Here is a 20,312-nt window from a genome sequence, read left to right as displayed (position 1 = left end):
CAGCGCAAGGCATTTTAACATTTCGAAGATCAATTACCATAGATTATTTAGACGAGGCAATACTTAGGAACAACAGTAAGCAACGCGGTTTGCTGCAAAATAATAAAGAGCTCCTTCGTCTCTGCGAGGAACACGTGTTGATAAAAAATCCCGAAGGGCGCCAGAGAAAATGCCAGTTAATAAGTAAGAAAAAAACTAACAACTATTTGCTGATTATGCAGTAGTGGAATTTGGGATTCCAGACTGTTTCAAGGCAGTATTCAATTTGCGTTGATTTTTTACCAAATTTCATTGCTAATTGCCTATTTGAAGAAAGCAAGATTTTTGTAATATTTAGTAGAGTATTGGACTGTTGTCCTACTAATAGGACAGCGCATAATCGAATAAAATCAAAACAATATCTGTAAACTTTTGTTTTGTATGTGTTACTAGCTCATATCATTGATGTATCTAAAGTATTACATTTTTCCAAGGGAAATTTTTGGGAGTGGTCCAGTAAAGTTTATTAATCAAAAACGATTACGGTGTGCATAAAAAGTTGTGGAGAAGATAATGGTGAAACTTTATTCGTTCCAGTATGTCTTAAAACTACTTTTAAAATTTTGAGAAATCGTTTTCTTTAGAATTATCAACAAACCAGTATTCGATTTTTTGATATATAGATTACCTGAATTTTTTATAAATATTAGTCTTAAAAAGCGGTTATATGCATACTAGACACTAAGAATTTCTTTTTATCGGTCTGAATTTAAAGCAATATCTTATAATCCTTGCTTTTGAAAATTAGCATATTTTTATGAAAAGTAACTTCTTCTTAACCAGAGGACACGCTGCTCGGAATTTTCCATAGGTATAATCTGAAGATGAGTCGAAATTAGGTACCTGCTAGGCTTATAGTTTACGTGTGCCTTGCAATTAATAAAAACCCAACCCAATGAAAAATACGAAGATTTAATTAAAGTTCAATTTTATTAAATATCGAATTAGATTCGCTTTCGTCTTCTCAATTATTATCGAATTATTTCTTAATAACTAAAATAAAACATGTATAATAAAACATTCTCTGTTCAGGCTATGTTAAGTAATATATGGAACAAGGGTCATCAAAACTTCAGTCGTGAGCTACCAGTAGGTCACCGCAGTTAGCACATTTTAGGTAGCACATGTAAAAATGTTTTCCTTTTAAGCTCATATTAAAAAACAATATAACAAATGCATGGTTATATATTAAATTCAAATCATAATTCGCGAGACACATGACGAATAATGCTGTTGCAATAAATTATCTTAAACTGAAACTATTCCGTTGTACCGAGAATTATACAGAATTGAATTGAAAAACTATTGTTCCTCAGAAATGGAAGTTCAACCTCAATAGATTCATCTTTGACATTTTTGAAGCATTCATCATTATTAATACAATACGTAAATTGCTAATAAATGAGTCAAGCAAACATCATATAATCATATAATAAACAAACATCATATAATAAATATAATCATAAATCATATAAACAAACATCATATAATATATGACTTTACGAAATAAATTTCGAAAAGTCATAAAAATGTTTTATGCAGGCACATAGTTATCAAACAATTTAAAGTTTTAGAACATAGAGCGTGTTTATCGAATTAAGTTATAATCATACCAGGACATATCAATGCGATATAGAATAAATACTCTTATTTACACTGCATTGCTATGTGGAATATGCAAAGAAGTTGTAGGAAAGCTTCAAGCAGATACACATTAATTAAAAAATTAGGGAGGAAGCGGATGCTATAGGAGAGATGTCCCCTACATGGAGATATGAGAAAAGAAGAGAGGCCCCCGAAATGGATTTTCCCATATACTACCTCGAAACAGTGCCATACCCTTCTTGGAGACCAAAACTTTCAGTGACTTGCCATTAAGATCAATGGGTTTTGAAACGATCGGATGTAAATGTTTCGTAATTATGTCGTAAATATATGTATAAATGTATGTACTTTCTTTCTCTACAACATTTCAGAGTTTTAAGTATGTGAAAGAATACATTTTTAAACAAAATTTTATACTGAACAAAATTAAATGATATTTTTTTCTCAGAACAGTTTGCTCAGAACAGTCTTAATTTGAATGAAATAATGTCACAAGTTTTCGTTAATTACATTAAAAAGAAATTTTAAGGTAAATTGATTTTGTTCTGTTAACGATTACAAAAATTAAAGTTTATTGTATTATTAATATTAAAATTACGCATTATTTCTTTTCGATTTAAAGAGCTTCTTTCTGATATACTCACAAATATGAGACGATTTTTAGCTTCTGAAGCATCTTTTAAATCAAAAATCAGAATCGCTTGAGAAATAATACCCTGTTCTGTTCATTTCAAATTACAGTACCTTTTATTTTAATAGTAAAATATGTTAAATATTTCCATGTGAACTTTCTACGAGTATTTCAGAAAGAGGGAAAAAAAGGTGGTTTTTTTTAATATTGTTTTAAAACTGAAACTGAGTTATTATAAAATATAAGGAAATAATTATTTTAATACTTATCATTTTTTTACCCTTAATTTCAACAATGCACATTCTAAAAATTCTACTTTACTACTTTCTTAAGTACGGATCTCATAGACTGTGCTTTACAATACATTTTAATAGATTGTTTTACAGTACGAACAATTATCGCTTTACTAGTTTTATAAATATATTTGTGAACAGAATTTCAATTTATGTTTACAATTAAATGTCAAGGTTATCATATATTTTAATAATATTTAAAATCATTATAAATTTAGATACATTTATCACTAGATTTCTTCGCAGTAACATTCCCACGCGCTTATGAGTGAATAAATACTACTTCACTTCCAAATACATTTATAAATAATTTAACAAATATTTACGTATTTTGTTAATTCATGCTCTTCCTTTTCATAAGGATATGCATAAATACTCATGTATGTTTAATAATTTTCTCTTTCGGGATGTGCAAATCTTTAATTTCTGCACATTCATTATATTTTTCGAGTAACATGCACCAGAGCATATAGTTTAGCATATAACATGTTTTTTATTTTTACATAACAACTATGTGTAAATATAAATTGAATAAAAATTACATGCATTATTTTTAATATGCACTCAAAGAACAGTTTTCCTCTGAAATTCCTCCCCGAAGGCATTTCTTTCTCTAGTCAGATAGCCATTGCCTCCTTTACCCTATTTAAGAAACTTAACCTGACTTTTGCGCCTAATTACAAATATTTTAACACAAATAACTTTATATTTGCATTTAGGCATCAAGTTTCAAATTTTCGATTTGGCCCACCAGCGGCCGAGCGGTAAAGTCGCTGAACACTGGTAGTTCGGTCTGAGGTTCGAATCCCGCGAACGGGCTGGCTGCATGGGCGTTTTCGTGGTTTTCCCCATGTGTAACGTGTATATGAGCCAGTTTCCCTTAGAAAATCCTCCACGAAGGCATGCCTCCCCTTAGGCAGATAGCCCTCGTGTGCTTTGCCATAATTAAATAAACCAACACCAAATTTTCGACTTAAAACACGTTTTTAGATACATTCATTATACAATTCGAATTTTCTAATAATTCGTTATAAAATTAGAATTTTCTAATTTTGGCAGAACATTTAATACGTGTCTTAGCAATTTTAACCAGTTTAATACATCTCTGATAATATAATAAATAACAACCATTCATTTCACATTTAAACATTAACCTCATAGTCATCAGATTACAAACTTTTGATTGCCTTACTCTGCATACCAACAATGCTTTTTTTTAAATAGTTAAAACAACTAATTGATCTAAATTCAAAAATACCTGGAATTTACATACTGCAAGGTAACCCAAAATGCAGTTTGCAAAATGTGTTAATATACCGGTAAATGACACTGACATCACCCTATTTTCAAATTCCTAATAAGTTGTTATGACAATATGGCACGTTCATATAGTCACATCTCATTGACCGCATATGGCACTTCCACCGAATTGAAAAATGTTTCTGTATACCATGTTTTACAAATATATGGTTACGGATGAAGGAAAAGTTAATTTATCAGCATATCATTTATTAATTTTAAAAAGGATTACAGGATATGGAAGTAATTACATTTTTCAGTTAAGATAAATAAACCCAAAGTGATTATTTTTCTGTTACATAAAAATAAAATGACGAGTTTAAAATGAGCAACTATTATGCCTCTACTTTCAAAATTAAAAAAAAAAGTGCATATTACAGTATTTTGTGGATGATGAAAAATATATTTTATTTAAAACATTTGGATATTTGGATCATAAAAGAAAATTAGCAAATACACTATCAATGGCATCGAAAAGAAGAATAAAATTTTTACGTTTATATCAGTTACTTATAAGGAAACTGAGCTATTTTTGCGATATTTTGACATTTTAAAGCTTAAGGTATTTATCGTTCTTTACACATAACATACACATTTTGCTAAACTCTATATTTTTGCCGCCCAGAAGCTTAAAATTTTATAAAACAAATTCATAATCAAAATCGCTGTTACAAGTTATCCAAAAGTCACTAAGATGTGATTTTTGTGTGAATGAAACTAAACTATACAAATTGCTGTTACCCATCCAGCAATGAATGCTTCTTTTATGCGGAAATAATCCTGTTTTCGATTTGTGCGGAAACGTCATGGGTGGAAGTACCACCAAAATGCTGTCAACTTGCTCTGGATGTAAACAAAACACATCCGCTTTGGAGACCAAAGCTCGACAGCACTGTGTCAGACGTAGTATGGGGATGGCGTCTCCTTTTATTCTTACCTCCATAATTCGGGTGAGAAGAAGTTAGAAGTGCTGGAGGAAGAGAGAATCGCGAGAAGGATGTTCATGGAGGATCACAATGGGTTACCGGGAAAAAGGGGAAGAATTTTGGGGCGAAAGAGCATGGAAATTTTAACGCAGATGTGTAGGTGTGAAAAAGAAATGTGCAGCACTTTCTGAACATGATCCCTGCCTACATATTTCTAGCTGCCAAGCAGAATGTGAGAGGGATATTCCTAACTGGTATATTCTAAGGGCCAGATGTAACTACCCTTAGAATCAGATGTTAAAATAAACATCGACTCATCAGTAAAGAGAACATGGGACCATTGGTGTTCACTCCTGTTCAGATGTTATTTGTACCAATTGAAGCCCGCCCTCTTTTGTTGTAAAGACATCGAAACATATACCCTTGGCTTTCTGGCATAATCGCTTTCAATAAGTTTTCTGAATAGAGCTTGCCGTGATACAATAGTTCCATTGGCGGCTGCAGACTCTGAACTTAACTGCAGTAGACTGCTTATTACCATGGGTAGCTATTGAGAGATATCGATCTAACAATCGAGAAGAGTTGCTGATCGTTTACAACTTTATCCAGGCCTTTTTAGAAAAGTTCAGAATTCTAAAATTGTTTTCCTAAAGTAGACACTGTCTGTCGCGAAATATTCCACACATCTCACTGCTTCTGTGAATGTTTACCCTGCTTCTAAACGGCCGATGATTCGACACTTCACAGATTCTTCCAAATGATACTTCAGAGTCATAACAAACTATTTTGAGTCCTTATACAAAGAAATGAAACGCTATATTGCAGAAATTCAGATATTCCCTTTAAGCAAAACGCTTGATTCACCGTTAAATGATGTAACGCCTTGATTGCCATATTAGAAACAGTTCGATCATTTTTGATTGGATAATGCTAATTAAGATTGTCTTTCCTACATTACTTGCAAAAATGGATTACATCGATAGGATATTTTATGGAATATCATTATATTTAGTTATGTAAAGATAAATTTGGACATGAGGGTATCTTTAAGTCTCCCCAAAATTTCCGTAATATTCCTAGAAAATTATCAGCTTATAAATGAAATCCATATAATTTCAAGAATCAACTGAATAAGTTTAATGCAGAATGAAGTAATACTTTATAGCAGGTAGCGATATTTTCAGCTTATATTACTTTATTCTAAGTTATAGAATATTATAAATGTGCTATAAATATATTTGTAATGCATAATATTATAAAAATGGGTTAAAACGTTTAAGGTATTTTATACTAAGTAACCAATTTTTGTGATTTCCATCTGTACTATAACTTCTAGTTTCCGTTAGCCCTACCAGTAAGCAAATAATCAAAAAGTGTTTAAAATGAGGGTTTCAAAGGTTTCAGATATAAACTTAATAAGTTTAAAACTCGACTTAGCTATGATGCTGTAATGTTTCTGAGGTTCTTAGCTACCATAGCGTTCTGAGGTACTATGGTCAGATCATTTGCTTCTCAGATGCTTACAGACTGCAACTTCGTAACGTAGCCTTAACTGCTAAAGTTTACTTCTTTTCTTGAGCGGCGGGACGTTTATCTCTCATCGCTCTAAATCTGATTGACACTCATGCAGTGCAAGAGACAATGATCTCCACTTTTTATCTCACTTTCTTAAAAGTTCTTGCAATTTCACCTGCAAGCTCATCAAAGTCATGCATCCTCAGGGGCTTAATTTTCTTATCTAGTTTATTAAGGCTCCTTTTGAGCTCACATGATCAGCTTCATACTCAGTATCCGTATCCAGTTTTAGATATGAGCAGCTTTACGTGCAACCGCCAGATCTGCCACTTAATTGATATTCCGGATTTAACCGTTTGCCAGCCGACGCTAAATCTCGCCATTAAAGTTGAGACAGCTAGTTAGGCCAAATTTATGTAGTCTCCTGTTATGATAATTTTAAATCGAAAATGCAGTTTTGTTACTTTCCTACCCGTAAGTGGCGGAGTTTGCGGCATGCCTTCTGTTTAAATTCAATAAAAAGGTTCATGAGTTTGCCGTATTTGCATTCGATGGAGCAATAACTTTTTTGTCAGTCTGCACTTGCAGGCGCAATTTCACCTGCAAGCTCATCAAAGTCATGCATCCTCAGGGGCTTAATTTTCTTATCTAGTTTATTAAGGCTCCTTTTGAGCTCACATGATCAGCTTCATACTCAGTATCCGTATCCAGTTTTAGATATGAGCAGCTTTACGTGCAACCGCCAGATCTGCCACTTAATTGATATTCCGGATTTAACCGTTTGCCAGCCGACGCTAAATCTCGCCATTAAAGTTGAGACAGCTAGTTAGGCCAAATTTATGTAGTCTCCTGTTATGATAATTTTAAATCGAAAATGCAGTTTTGTTACTTTCCTACCCGTAAGTGGCGGAGTTTGCGGCATGCCTTCTGTTTAAATTCAATAAAAAGGTTCATGAGTTTGCCGTATTTGCATTCGATGGAGCAATAACTTTTTTGTCAGTCTGCTAGGGTCTGAAAGACATTTTAGATAACACTACCCACTTAGTACATAATAAAAGATAACCGCAAGCATAAATACAAAAAGTTTCATTTGAATTCCCATTTGTTTTCCGTCCGTCTGTACATTTTAAAATTAATAATAATGTAATAAATTAAATTATTACCGATTTTTAATATTTAACCATTGTATTAACATTAGGTTATAATTAGGTTTTTTATTGATTATAACGTCGGGACTAGATTATCATTAATTTTAGGATTAATATGTTATTAATTAGAAGAGAAGGATAGGATTTTACTAATTTTATTATTAATTATAATTTCAGGACTAAGATATTATTAGTTTTTAATTATTATCTTGAATTTTGATTTCATTATTTAATTTTGGACTGCATTTATTATCTTGAAAAGCGGGATTAAGTCATTATTCCTAACTAATACTAATTTAAATAATAAACGGATTTCCATAACTCATTCTTAAATCGATAATAATTTTAACACACATGTATAACTAGATTTTTATTCATTTTGCTATTAATTTTAGTTAGTTACTAGTTATTCAATTAGTTCCTAAATTATTTGATGAGTTTTCAAGTTATTATTAATTTTAACTGAAACTTATCATTTTGTTAAATTATTTCTTACTAATAAGAATTTTGAAAATACCTTCTATTAGATTTTTATTAATTTTAATACAAAAGTGGAGAAAAACAAACAGAGACTGACTTTGTCACGAATGCTCTGGCGCATTTTCTCTCGTTCCTCCTCCATTCGCTTATGCTTTTCTTTCCTTCGCTCTTCGGCCTCTCGCAAAGCTTCTAGCCTCTCTTGCTCCTCTTCTGCTGCTGCTTCCCTATCCTCTGGCGTTTCTGCTTCTCCTGCCATCTGGCCTGCATGAATACATTTATTTTTAAATTAGCTTCAGACTTTGGAAGAAAATGTTCACCAGAATGTTAAATATGATCACCAGTCTGCTAAACTCTATAAACATCACCAATTAAAATTGTTGATAAATGACGAAACAAATTTTAGTTGTTGCTATTTATAGAATTTTAATTATAAATATATATTAACAATTAAAACTGTTGATGCTTTTAGAAAATGATTATCAGATTGCTAAATTCTATCAGTATCAACAATGAAAACTAAAACCAAACAATTAACACTCTGAGTGGAGTGACCTTTCACAGTCAGTAGCATAGTAAGAAAAGAAGTATCATATCCTAATTTAAAGATGGAAAAAATAAATAATAAAAATCTCTCAAAATAATTTAAAACTTTTTTTTCATGGTAAACAAAACTTCATTTTTTACTACTTTTTAACTTAAAATTAGACAAAATTCACTCTCAAATAGAAGTTGTTCTTCATTGATATGAACTGCTCTTCTTCAAGGAAAAAAAAAAATCGACGACATTTGAGAGGCATTTTCTCGCTCTTTAACGTGTGCCTTCACTGTGTAATTGGAAGCACGTCCAGCAGTCGTGAGGAATGGAGTTCGAATCCCAGCGAGGGTATAGCTTAGTTTTCCTGCTTCGACAAACTTAATGACTCTACATGTGAAGCACGAACTAAAAAAGTTGGTGGAACTAAAAAGTTCTCGTCACTACTAATATCTGGAGATTGGGTCTCCTTTTTCCAGTCGCACTTCCAGTGGGGAAGAATGTAAGGTATATTCTTCCTCCTTACCACATGCCTTGCAAACATTTTTCTTTTTTACTATTGTTTAATTTAAAATCATTTCTTATGCTCCCTACTTCGACAAAACTAACGATTCTACACATTTTGCCAAAAGTATATATTACTAAGGAATAAATAAACTATTAAAAAAAAGAAAACAGCCCTAATTGTGTTATCTGACGATAGAAATTATACCATTAAAAATATTTCAAATTTAGCCTTTTGAGGAAAAGAAAGTGATTTTGTAATTGAACACATATATTAAAGGTGACAAGGTTTAATAAAGCGGACAGCTATAAGGAAACCGATTCTGGGATTGTTTTGGGGAAACAAAAGATGCAGAAGTATTCAAGAGGTCAAAATTTATTAATGATAGATAAGCGACGAACTTTTCATTTTCTGCCAAAATATACAGGCTATTTTTAATTCGAAATTTTAACGCTTTTGAAGTGTAATTTAGTGCTTTTAGTAAAATTTTAGTAAAATTGAAGTGTAATTTAGTGCTTTTAGTAAATTAGTATTTTAGTGCTTTTTGAAGTGTTAAAACTTAAAAGTTTTGTCAGCTCTTTAGTTTGTAAGTACAAATAAAAATACTCTTCACTTTGTAAGTTTGTCGGTAGCACAAATAAACTTTTATCTGCTTTTTCTGCTGTTGTATTCATTTAGATTTTTTGATCTCTTATTTAAACACGGAAAAATAATTCATGTCTCCGTGAAGGTTAAAAGTTAAAACAAGTGCTTAGATTAGATAAGGTAGGATATAATTTAACACAGTCGGCATTTTTTTCTTTTTGCATACATTATTTTTTAATTGCTTAAAGTTACCGGGTGACTGGCGGGAATTTACATCATGAATGATAATAAACTACCGATACTAATAATGATACTTCACTGTGCAGAGAATTCATATGAAATCTTAAAACTACCTTTATTTTTGCCTGAACACTGGTAGTTCGGTCCGAGGTTCGAATTCTGCGAACGGGCTGGCTGCATGGGCGTTTTCGTGGTTTTTCCCATGTGCAACGTGTATATGAGCCATTTTCCCTTAGAAAGTCCTCCACGAAGGCATCCCTCCCCTTAGGCAGATAGCCCTAGTGTGCTTTGCTGTAATCTCAATAAACCAAACCAAACCAACCTTTATTTTTGCAACGATTATTCGTGGTAAAAGCATAAAAATGTTTTAAAGAAAATAAATATTCATGTTAAGGCATTTTTTAATTTCAAAAACCAGTTTTGTAAAAATACGAAACGTAAATTTTTAATACAATTATATTTAATAAGAATTTATACTCGTTCTAAAAATTAAAACACAAAACGTCTGCATGACAAAAAATTCACCGATCTTTAATTTTAAAATTTGAGACAATTTCTTCCTGAAAATTCAAGAATCACACATAACTTGAACAGCGAAATATTAAAATTTACACGTACCTAAAACTGAAATAGGAGTTTAAAAGAAAGGTTTCTGACGTCAACATTGTCTGCATAAATTAAATTTTATAAATGTGTTTAATTCATTGAATGCTTTTGTATACTGTTAGGTCTACTTCCAGCATTGTGAGCTGTAACAACGTACTTTTAGAGCTCCCGCACCAAAAACCACTGGAATAGCATCGGGTATCGTATTTAGTACCACTTCGTGTTGGGTATCGTATTTAATACCATTAGATATGCATCCACATCAGGATTAAGCGGATATAAGATTCATAACATTTAGTTATTTATTTAAGTTTTAATGGGTTTCAAACTAGTTTCTGCATTTTGCAACAATAGATGATAAGCAGAAGAAAGTTTTGTCTTTCTTCTCGTCAAAGGCCCACCAGCAGCCAAGCGGTAAAGTCGCTAAACACTGGTGGTTCGGTCCGAGGTTCGAACCCCGCGAACGGGCTGGCTGCATGGGTGTTTTCGTGGTTTTCCCCATGTGTAACGGGTATACGAGCCCGTTTCCCTTAGAAAGTCCTCCACGAAGGCATTCCTCCCCTTAGGCGAGATAGCCCTCGAGGCTTTGCCGTAATTAAATAACCTAACCTTCTCGTCAAAGAGACACGAAGCATCTTCATTTCTGTCTTAAAATCCTGTCAATCATTAGCCGTGGCCTAGCAGCGGCCGAGCGGTAAAAGACGCTGAATGCTAGTATTTTGGTCCGCGGTAGTTTTTTAAATTTATTTTTACTGTATACTAATGCAAAATTTCTTTTCCTAACCATACACATGGGGAACAGATATAGTATTAAAATTTTCAAATTTTATCTAAAGAAATAGGAAAATCAATTTCTTTGAAATTTAATACATTCTCATATTCTTTGAAACTCTTTCACAATCTCTGTGATGATTGCAGATAATCTCCGGATGAATTTCAGATAAAATAGATCACATGAAACATTTATTATCATTATTTTACATTTATAATTACTTTTTTATTTCTTAATTCTTTAGGTAATTCTATAACTTGAGCCATTTAAAGTATCATATTTATTGCCAATTCTAGAAATTTTATTGCGCATAATTTCCATCCTGATCCTTCTTATATGCAGTACCTAATAACTTGCCAGCACAAGTACCGTAAATATCATGTAAATCTGAATACTTTATTACAACATAGCTTTTTGCTTTAAATGAAAATTCTTTAAGTTCTTCATTAGAATCATTAAAATTATTTTATAATGGAAAAAAAAAAAAAAAAACAGATTAAAATTTATTCTTAAATGTTTTTCTTATTTAAAGCTTCTTTTATTAAATTTTTAGCAATTTCATTTCTTCTAATATATAAAAATTCTTTAATTTCTTTAATATCATATTCATTTATAATCCAGTATGTTTTTAATCTACACTTATAACCCGATCCTATTTCGACTACTGACTTTCTTAAATGATGATGTTTATAAGATTCTTAATACACTGACTACCAATAAGTATTTGGACACCTATGCAAATGACGATATCTGCGGTCCTAAGGTACGTCACGGACTCCGTCGGTATATATCGTGTAGGAAACAGCATCGGCTTTAGTCGCATGCAAGATGCCTCGCAATTCGGAGCCCTCTGATTTCGAGAAAGGTATAATTATCGGGTATCACAAATGTGGCCGATCCTTAAGGGACATATATAGCGATCTGAAGTACCCAAAATCGACAGTGGCCTATGTGATTAAGTGGAAGGTGAGCGGTGATTGTCGGAATGTGCCCCGGAGTCGGCAGACCAACGAAACTGGGAGATAGAGACCGACGAGTGCTGTCCAGAGAAATTCGGAAGAACCGCACCCAACAGATGGCCCTCATCCACGAGGAGTTTCAATAGGCATCCGGGAGTGTTCTTTCAATGAATACCATCCGTAAGGAAGCCCATCTGCTTGGTTTTCATGGCCATTCTGCTGCCCATAAGCCTTTGATCACAAAGTCCAACCGCGCTGCTCGGTTAATGTGGTACAAAGCACATCGAAATTGGAACGTAGATCAGTGGAAATGGGTTCCTTGGAGTGACGAATCAAGGTTCACCCTTTACCGTTCGGATGGCAGGGTCTGGGTCTGGCGTCTACCCGGAGAACGTCTCCTGCCAGAATGCATTGTGCCAACAGTCAAGTTCGGCAGAGGTGGAATTATGGTCTGGGGGTGTTTCTCCCGGTATGGGCTGGGAGCCTTGGTCCCCATTCATGGTAAGCTCAACTCCGATGCCTACTGCACTATTTTGGATGACAATGTGCTTCCTACGTTGTGGCAGTTTTACGGGTTGGACCCCTGTTACTTTCAGGACGACAATGCCAGTTGTCATGTTTCGACGTTAACCAAGGCTTGGTATGGTGCCAATGGAGTTCATCGAATGGACTGGCCTTCCCAGAATCCAGACCTGAACCCTATCGAGAACCTCTGGGACGAATTGCGTCGCTGAATTCAGGGGTGCACTACCCGTGCAAAATCGGTGAAGGAACTTCTATGTCTTCTCCAAGCCGAGTGGAAGAAAATACCACTAGCTGCCATACAAAGACTTGTGGAAAGTATGTCCCGGAGTGTCCACGCTGTAATTACCTCTCGTGGAGGCTCTACCAACTATTGATTTTGAATAAAGTTAGTTTTTCTTTTGTAACACAGGTGTCCAAATACTTATTGGTAGTCAGTGTAATATCTACCACAAATATTGCATTTTATTTACAACTTTCTAGGCTTTCTTGGTTTTGAAAATAAATCTTTATCGAAAGGAAACAAATTAAAAAATTGTGTTTGATCTTTTAATTGAAAAATATCAGATTTACTCAAGGATTCAGAAATTTGAAAAGTATTTATTTTACAATAATCTAACCATTTTTTTAGATCTAGTTATTAGATGCTTTTCATCATTAAACAAAGCAAATTTATGTTTTAATGACCTTGAATGATTTTTTTTATATAAGATGGATTACAAAATTCTCCACAAATTTTACATTTAATTTTTGGTTTTAAAAAATAATCATTTTGGAAATTAAATGCTTCAACAAATTCTCTTCTTTTTCTCTCATCTATCACAAAATCCATAAGATGTTTTTCATTAAATCTTGAATAACTAAGAATGTTATGAGTTTTACTTTACTCACGTAATTGTTTCATAGTGATAAATTGCATCTCAATTTATTACGAAAATTTTTTTGAAGGGAAGCGTTTCCGGCTAGAATTTAAAGACCAGATAAAAGTATATATTATTTCTGTATAAAAATAATAAAAAATATGAAAAGAAGATTAAAGGTACTTTTAAAAATATGAAATAACGGCAGTGAAAAAAGTGAAAAAGATTTAAAAATTAATACCAAAAAACATAAAATAGTACAATTTTCAACACGACAAAAAGACGAAAATTAGAATTTTTTAAAAATTTAATTTTAATCATTATACCAACCCCCCCGAAAAAGGAGGCTTAAATCTGGAATGCTTCGTATTTTTTTCAGACCATTTATCGACCATTCCAGAGTAAAATAAAAACAAAAAGATTAAAATTACTTTTTAATAATCATTTTGGTCAGTAGATGGCAGCACTCTTGAAAAGCACGTATTTGTAAATTGCGTATTCTTAATAATTTAATCAATTAATAATTTAAATTTAATAAAAAGATTAAAATGGTCACCTTTAAAAAAATAAAAAAAAGATTAAACTTATTCATAATATTTAATAATAATCCGAAATAATTTAGTAATTTAATAAATATTAGATGTGATTTAGTAATCTAATAATAATTAGATATAATTTATTAAAGATTTTTTTAACTAGATTGCGCCACGAATCTTTTTTAAGAGAATTGTATTTGCTGCATTTATTGTTGAAAACTTTAATTTTTGTTGAAAACAAAATTATTTAAAATAACACAAAACCGTTTAAAAAATGAGACACAAATGATAATAATATTTATAAAATGTGAAAAAATGTAAGTTAAAAATTGCAATGTTAGCATCATATTTTTAAAAAAGAGCCAGTGTGAATGGGTTCCAATTGTACAGTAGTTAAGACACGATATTTCAAGACTTCGACATCGACGGTTCTGATCTCGCTCGGATGTTCATCGATATTGATGGAGAAGGGACCCGAAAAATTAAGAAATAAAAGCGACACGATCATCCCCCCTAAAGATGTATATAAATAATAGAAAGTTAAGCCCACCACTGGAAGTGCGGCATTTTGCTAATTTTTTCAGATTATAATGATAATTTTACAGTTTCTATAATAGTAATTTTTTGAGTTGTTGTATTTAATTGCTTTGCTCCTGAAAGAGTAGAGAAACCTACCCTCATTTCGCAAGCTGTAAATGCTTCTCCATCTAATTGAGAGAGTTTGGAAGAATCACTTTTTAAGATTCCATGAATCTGCTCCTGTGACCTAAACTTTAGCAATACAGATAAGAGGTATTTTACCATGTAGGAGATATTGGCTTAATAAACTGCATGCTGTCCAGCTTTCATCAGTAGACGAAACATTTTACACGGGTAAAGAGAAATTCTTCCTTCTCGTCCTTTCGTCTTCACAATGCGCCAGACTGGACGAATTTCTCCTTGTTGGATGCGCCCTCGTTATCCCATGAAAACATAAGATGGTGTTTCTTTATTACCATTAAATTTAGCACTTTAAAACTACGTTAGACAAGAAAATTAGCTAGTTAATAATTTATAGTGTTAATCTTTTTTTTTTTTTTTTCTTTTGGCCTGATCAGTTGTTTGATATTGCAAGAACAAGATGACTAATGACAGACTAATGATGGATTCAGCAGTTTCAGAGCGTTATTAATATTTATTTTTAAGATATGAAAACTCTCCCTGTAATTAGGACTTAGACTCGGTCGGAACCGAATTTCTCAGCTTTGGAAGTAGCAAAAGATACAAACTTTTGCAGCTTGAAAATAACAAATGCAGTTTTTTAAGTTATACATAGTGAGGAATATATAGTGAGATTTACATTCACATTGTTTTCAAATGCAAATAAATTTTCCTTGAAATTCTTTTTTTATATATGGCTTGATACGGCGCGGATTGTTCATTGTTTTAACATTCGTAGTCTAGTGAAAAATTGTGGAGGAACGAAAAATGTAAGCTGTATAAATAAAAGCAAACCGTTAACTTCGCAGTTAATAAGCTGTATTAACCTAAATGAATATTATCATCAAACTAGTCATAAAAATTACTTCATGCAGGAAATAATCCATTAAATTCGCCGAGATACATTCTAAGCTGTGTTAAATGAATGCAGCAGCATACAGCATCCCAACGCCTACTCGTAGTTAAACTACACAGTTCTATTCCATCTGAACTTTCGCACCTTGTTTCTTTCACTTTTGCAATAAGGAAAGCAGGTGCTAAGTGGTGTCATCAGATTAGATATCTTCCACCATTAGCTTATTTCCCTAGATCATAACTTATTTGTAAAGAAATTTGTGTGAAATGAGTAACTAGCGTGACATCACGCCTAAGTGACAACATACCAGAAAGAAACAAGCTTTTGGATGTAAGAGTTAAAAGCAAGATAAAAAAAAAATAAGACTAAAAAAAAACAACTTTTATTTTATTGTTATTTAATATTGTACGTTTATTTACCATTGTTCCTAAGTAGGAACAGTTATACAGAACGAAAGATAAATGAATTATTTATCGAATTGAATTTGTCGCTCACGAAATTTTATAAATACCTTGAGTCGAATAAATTTTTTAAATAATTTGCTCCAACGAAAAAGTAATGTATTATTTTATTGGTCATATATTGACAATAGACATTTTTAGGTGTCTCTGGTTCCTCTTAAATTTTTTAACGAAGACAACAAAGAAATTAAAATTAATGAAAATGAAACTCAAAATAATTACTTAATTATATTTTTAAAGATTAGATTTAAGAATATACCGTAAAAACGAATACATTACAGAGACGTAAATATGAATTAGGTGTAGATACTTAAAAATACAAGCATACCAGAAAAATCTGGAAAGAAATTTTTTGCCCATGATAGCTTATTTCCTGTAATTAGATGACGATGAAATAAAAAAAAATTGTATAATTTTAATTGTAACTGAATTTAAAGGGTAAAATATTAATAAATAATAAATTTCTTTTTTTCATCACTTACTTGTAATATCCTAGCTAAACTAGAGTTCCTTGAAAGCTAGAATATTGAAGAACTAAGAAGCGACTATTCGCTGAGTTCTTGTAGTGTAACAACTCCGAAGAATGGGTTAAAGTACCCTTTATTCCAACTCAAAATTAATTAACAGATGGCCGATTTTGGGCGTACAATAAGTCCTCCCTTGGGCTTTACTCAAAATAGAAAATATGACACTAAACTACTATTAAATAAATTTAATCAGCCGAAGCTGCGCAGAATCAACTAACGGAGTTGGCCCTTATTTAAAGATCACCGGCGTATACTAGCAGGCACTTAGAATGACGGCTCGTAGAATAGCAAACTTAGACTGACAGCAACAACGTGGCCGAAAGGCTGAACACGCTGGTCCTATTGAAGTGACCTAGACTTTAGCTTAAATACTCGTTTCTACCTTATTTGCATAAATCGTAACCTTGAAAACTCATTCTTGCAGGGAAACACAGGTGAGAAATTAGAATGTATAGGAAAAGCTTGTTCCAAAATAGAAATAATTACTAGAAAAATAAAGTAAAACCTTACATAGTTTTTCGAAATTTAGTTAGATTTAATTAAGTGATTTCAAGAGAACAAAAATAACAAATCCACGCTTTCTCATACAAGGATTCAAAACTATAAGAAATGAGTAGAGAAAAGAAACCTTTGAAAGAAAGATATGGCAAACCCACCTAACTGAATATAAATAAAAATATATAACCGGAGTTTTCTACATAAAACGTAACAGCACAGCTGAGGATATCAGCAACACACTCGAAAGCAGGTATTAGAAAGGATACTTTTTTTTAGAACTGAAAATTAATGATGCTAAAATTTGAAGAAGATTGATGACTACGCATGAAGATAAACACGAAAGTAGACGATCAAAAGTAAACGTCAGATTATTTTAATAATAAATAAATGAAACAAAAATATAAAACTACTTAAAAATTTTATATAATGTTGAGTAAGAATCAAAATATTTAAAAATATAGCTGAGGGCATCACCAACATTACGTAATGAAATGATAAGTAGGATACTGTCTGGAACTGAAAATTAGCAACGTCCTAAAAATTACGGAAGACTTTAAGACTGAGCAAAACACAGATAAATAGCTCAAACGTTAACGTTAGATTTATTTTATCGTAAATAAGCACAACAAAAGCACAAAGCTGTTTAAAATTATTTACAATGTTCTGCAAAACTCCAAAAAAGGGTTTAAATGCGTTATATTTTATTCCTTTATTGCTGAATATAGATACGTCCGAAAAGCTCTAATACTGCAGGAAATTAAACATTTGATTCCTGGAAATGAGCTTCGCTAATCGTTACGTCGGTATTAAAGACTGCCCCAAAGGATATCGATTAATACTTTTTATTTTTATCTCTAATGCAATTTTAACCAAGATTAAGCACGCTGAACTTGGTCCTGGATTTCTATTTTAACGACTTTGTAACTCGTTGCTAAACTGGATGTCTCCAGTCTTAAATTTTACTGCTCGACTAGAGTGAGTTTGAAATTTACATTGAATTTTCGAGTTTCTTATGTACCAGTGTATGAAATAATAAATTATAAATAAATATACTGTGGAGGAAGAAAGGAGATCAAAGATCAAGAATCAATGGAAAAGATTAAAAACTAGCGCTTTATTGGATATTTTGTTCCACATTTGCCTGTATCGCTAGAATTTAAATGCTTTATTCACTTAGGGTAAAATAAGTGCACATATAAGAATATACAAATGAAGAATGTGTTAAGTAAGTGCATAGCAGAGCGGTGGAACTGAAGCATCAATAACTGTCATCGTAAACGTGTTCTCAGGTACAGAGAGTAAATTCTGATTGCTGCATGCATGGCTAAGGCAAGATGAAAAGCTGTAAAAAAATGAAAGAAAATATTCATAATTTTAAGCGTTAAAATAAATAAAAGCTTATTTATAAATTATTAATTTATATTATATTTAAAGTAAATAAAAGCTTATTTATTTTACAAAATCTATTTTTTATAATTTTTTAATATTTTATTTTCATCTTTTTAGTTTCAATGATGCATTATAAATCAAATTATTTAATTGAAAAAATATTTTTGACAATTATAATCACACTTTTAAGCCCAATATTTCTGTTATGCCAAATATGGTTGAAAAAAATTCAACAATTTTGAAAAAAAAAAACTGAAATGTTTCAGATTTTAAATTACGTCCAAAGGGGTGTTTTTTTAACATTTTGTGTGTTACATTTATTTATTAAATATCACGTTCTTCGCCCTTAAATCATAAAATTCAGTTCAACAGCAATATCGCAAAATAGTTTTAAAATGAGCATATCTTTAGAATTTCCGATACAGAGACTCACGCGCTGGAGATAAAAAATGTTTTTTTCTGTACAACGTTGCCATCGCTCGCTTTGAAATCCTTGAGTTTGTTAATCAAAAATTCGTTAAAGTTTTGCAAAATAGGAAATCGATAATAAAACAAATTCCAAATTTCAAATTTGGTCTTCCACATGCCCATAATCGTAGGAGGATTACGTCATTCAAAATTCGATGGCTCTATGTACCGTTGTTTTATCACAATGCAATAAATATACATACATTTATGCAGATTTTTCATTAATTAATTTCTTTAAATATAACACAGGGCGATAATACTTTGTGTCAACAATTAGAAAAGTGATTCGCCGTTTGTAGTCAAAAACGCCGCGGTCAAAATGGATATTTTCGTTGAAATATGCTGCCTAAAGCTTTTCGCGATTACAATACTTCCTTTTTACTTCGTACAAGGAAGTAAAAACAGGAATTGCGTTAAAATCTCTTATAAACTTCATTAGTTTTTTCCGTTTTAGTCGATAGTGCAAGCATTAAAATACTGACAATTTTAGTTTGTTCGTTAAAGGTTGATATGTATGAAAAATCGTTTCAACATTAAATTTTAAAAAATCGCTGCCCCACGTTGTGTTATCGTCTACAATGAAATGTATGCCCAAAATTTGAGCTCCATAGCTTATGAGGCAATAGTTTAAAAATCGACGGTTAAGTTTTGATCATACTGACAAACACCACGAAAGAGTTAATATTTTTTAATCATTCTCATTTTAAAAGAAGAGTTTGTTTTATAAACTTTGAAAATTTTTAACATTTTTCGATGTTAGAATATCAAAGCCTCATAAGCGAATATGATATTACGCACCTCAGTAAAATTAAGATAATCCACTTTTAAAATGAAATCGTAAGAAAAATATATATAAGTTTATGAAACTGAAAAAAAAAAAAAATAATAATAATAATAATAATAATAATAATAATAATAATAATAAATAAAAATCACTTGGGAGATTTTTATTGTAAATTATTTCAAACTTTAACAAGACATGTTGTTTTTGAAATTACTAAATTGAAATGAATTCTAAATGCAAAAGCTATCTATAAAAAAGGATGTTAGCCTTTTTTCATAGATAGATTTTGCATCAAAGTTTATAAATAGCTTTTGTAAAATGACAAAAGTCTTCTATAGCAAGCTTAATTTCTTTGCAGCAAGGCAAGTGAAATTAATATATAATAAATAAAATATATCTTAGAGAAATCTATAAAGAAGAAAAATAGTGTGCCGTAATGATATTATAACTTTGAAATTGAACAACCGATACTTCGCCTTCTTCTTCATATCGTAGCATATCTAAAAACAAAATGTAGGAAATCGCTCAATGGATATTTCTTTTATTTGTTTCAAAAGAGGGTAAAAATTTAAATAAC

At 31.7% G+C, this 20,312-nt stretch overlaps 1 protein-coding gene across 8 annotated transcripts in view; it reads right to left on the bottom strand.

Annotated features, from left to right (window-relative positions):
* LOC118191648 (complexin-like) overlaps window positions 1–20,312 on the bottom strand; it is an 81,375-nt gene that overhangs the window by 14,791 nt on the left and 46,272 nt on the right. For all 8 annotated transcript variants that reach the window (XM_035362478.2, XM_035362482.2, XM_085810088.1 and 5 more), the window contains one exon: window positions 8,034–8,197. In XM_035362478.2, coding sequence (XP_035218369.1) covers window positions 8,034–8,197 — 164 coding nt within the window. The remainder of the gene's footprint in view (window positions 1–8,033; window positions 8,198–20,312) is intronic.

This window comes from Stegodyphus dumicola, chromosome X2 (genome assembly GCF_044657685.1).
Source record: "Stegodyphus dumicola isolate Sdum_Otavi_A_Nest chromosome X2, ASM4465768v1".
Classification (NCBI taxonomy): Eukaryota; Metazoa; Arthropoda; class Arachnida; order Araneae; family Eresidae; genus Stegodyphus; species Stegodyphus dumicola.
The sequence above is the reverse complement of the archived record's forward strand: the minus strand, read 5'-3'. Positions and strand labels throughout refer to the sequence as shown.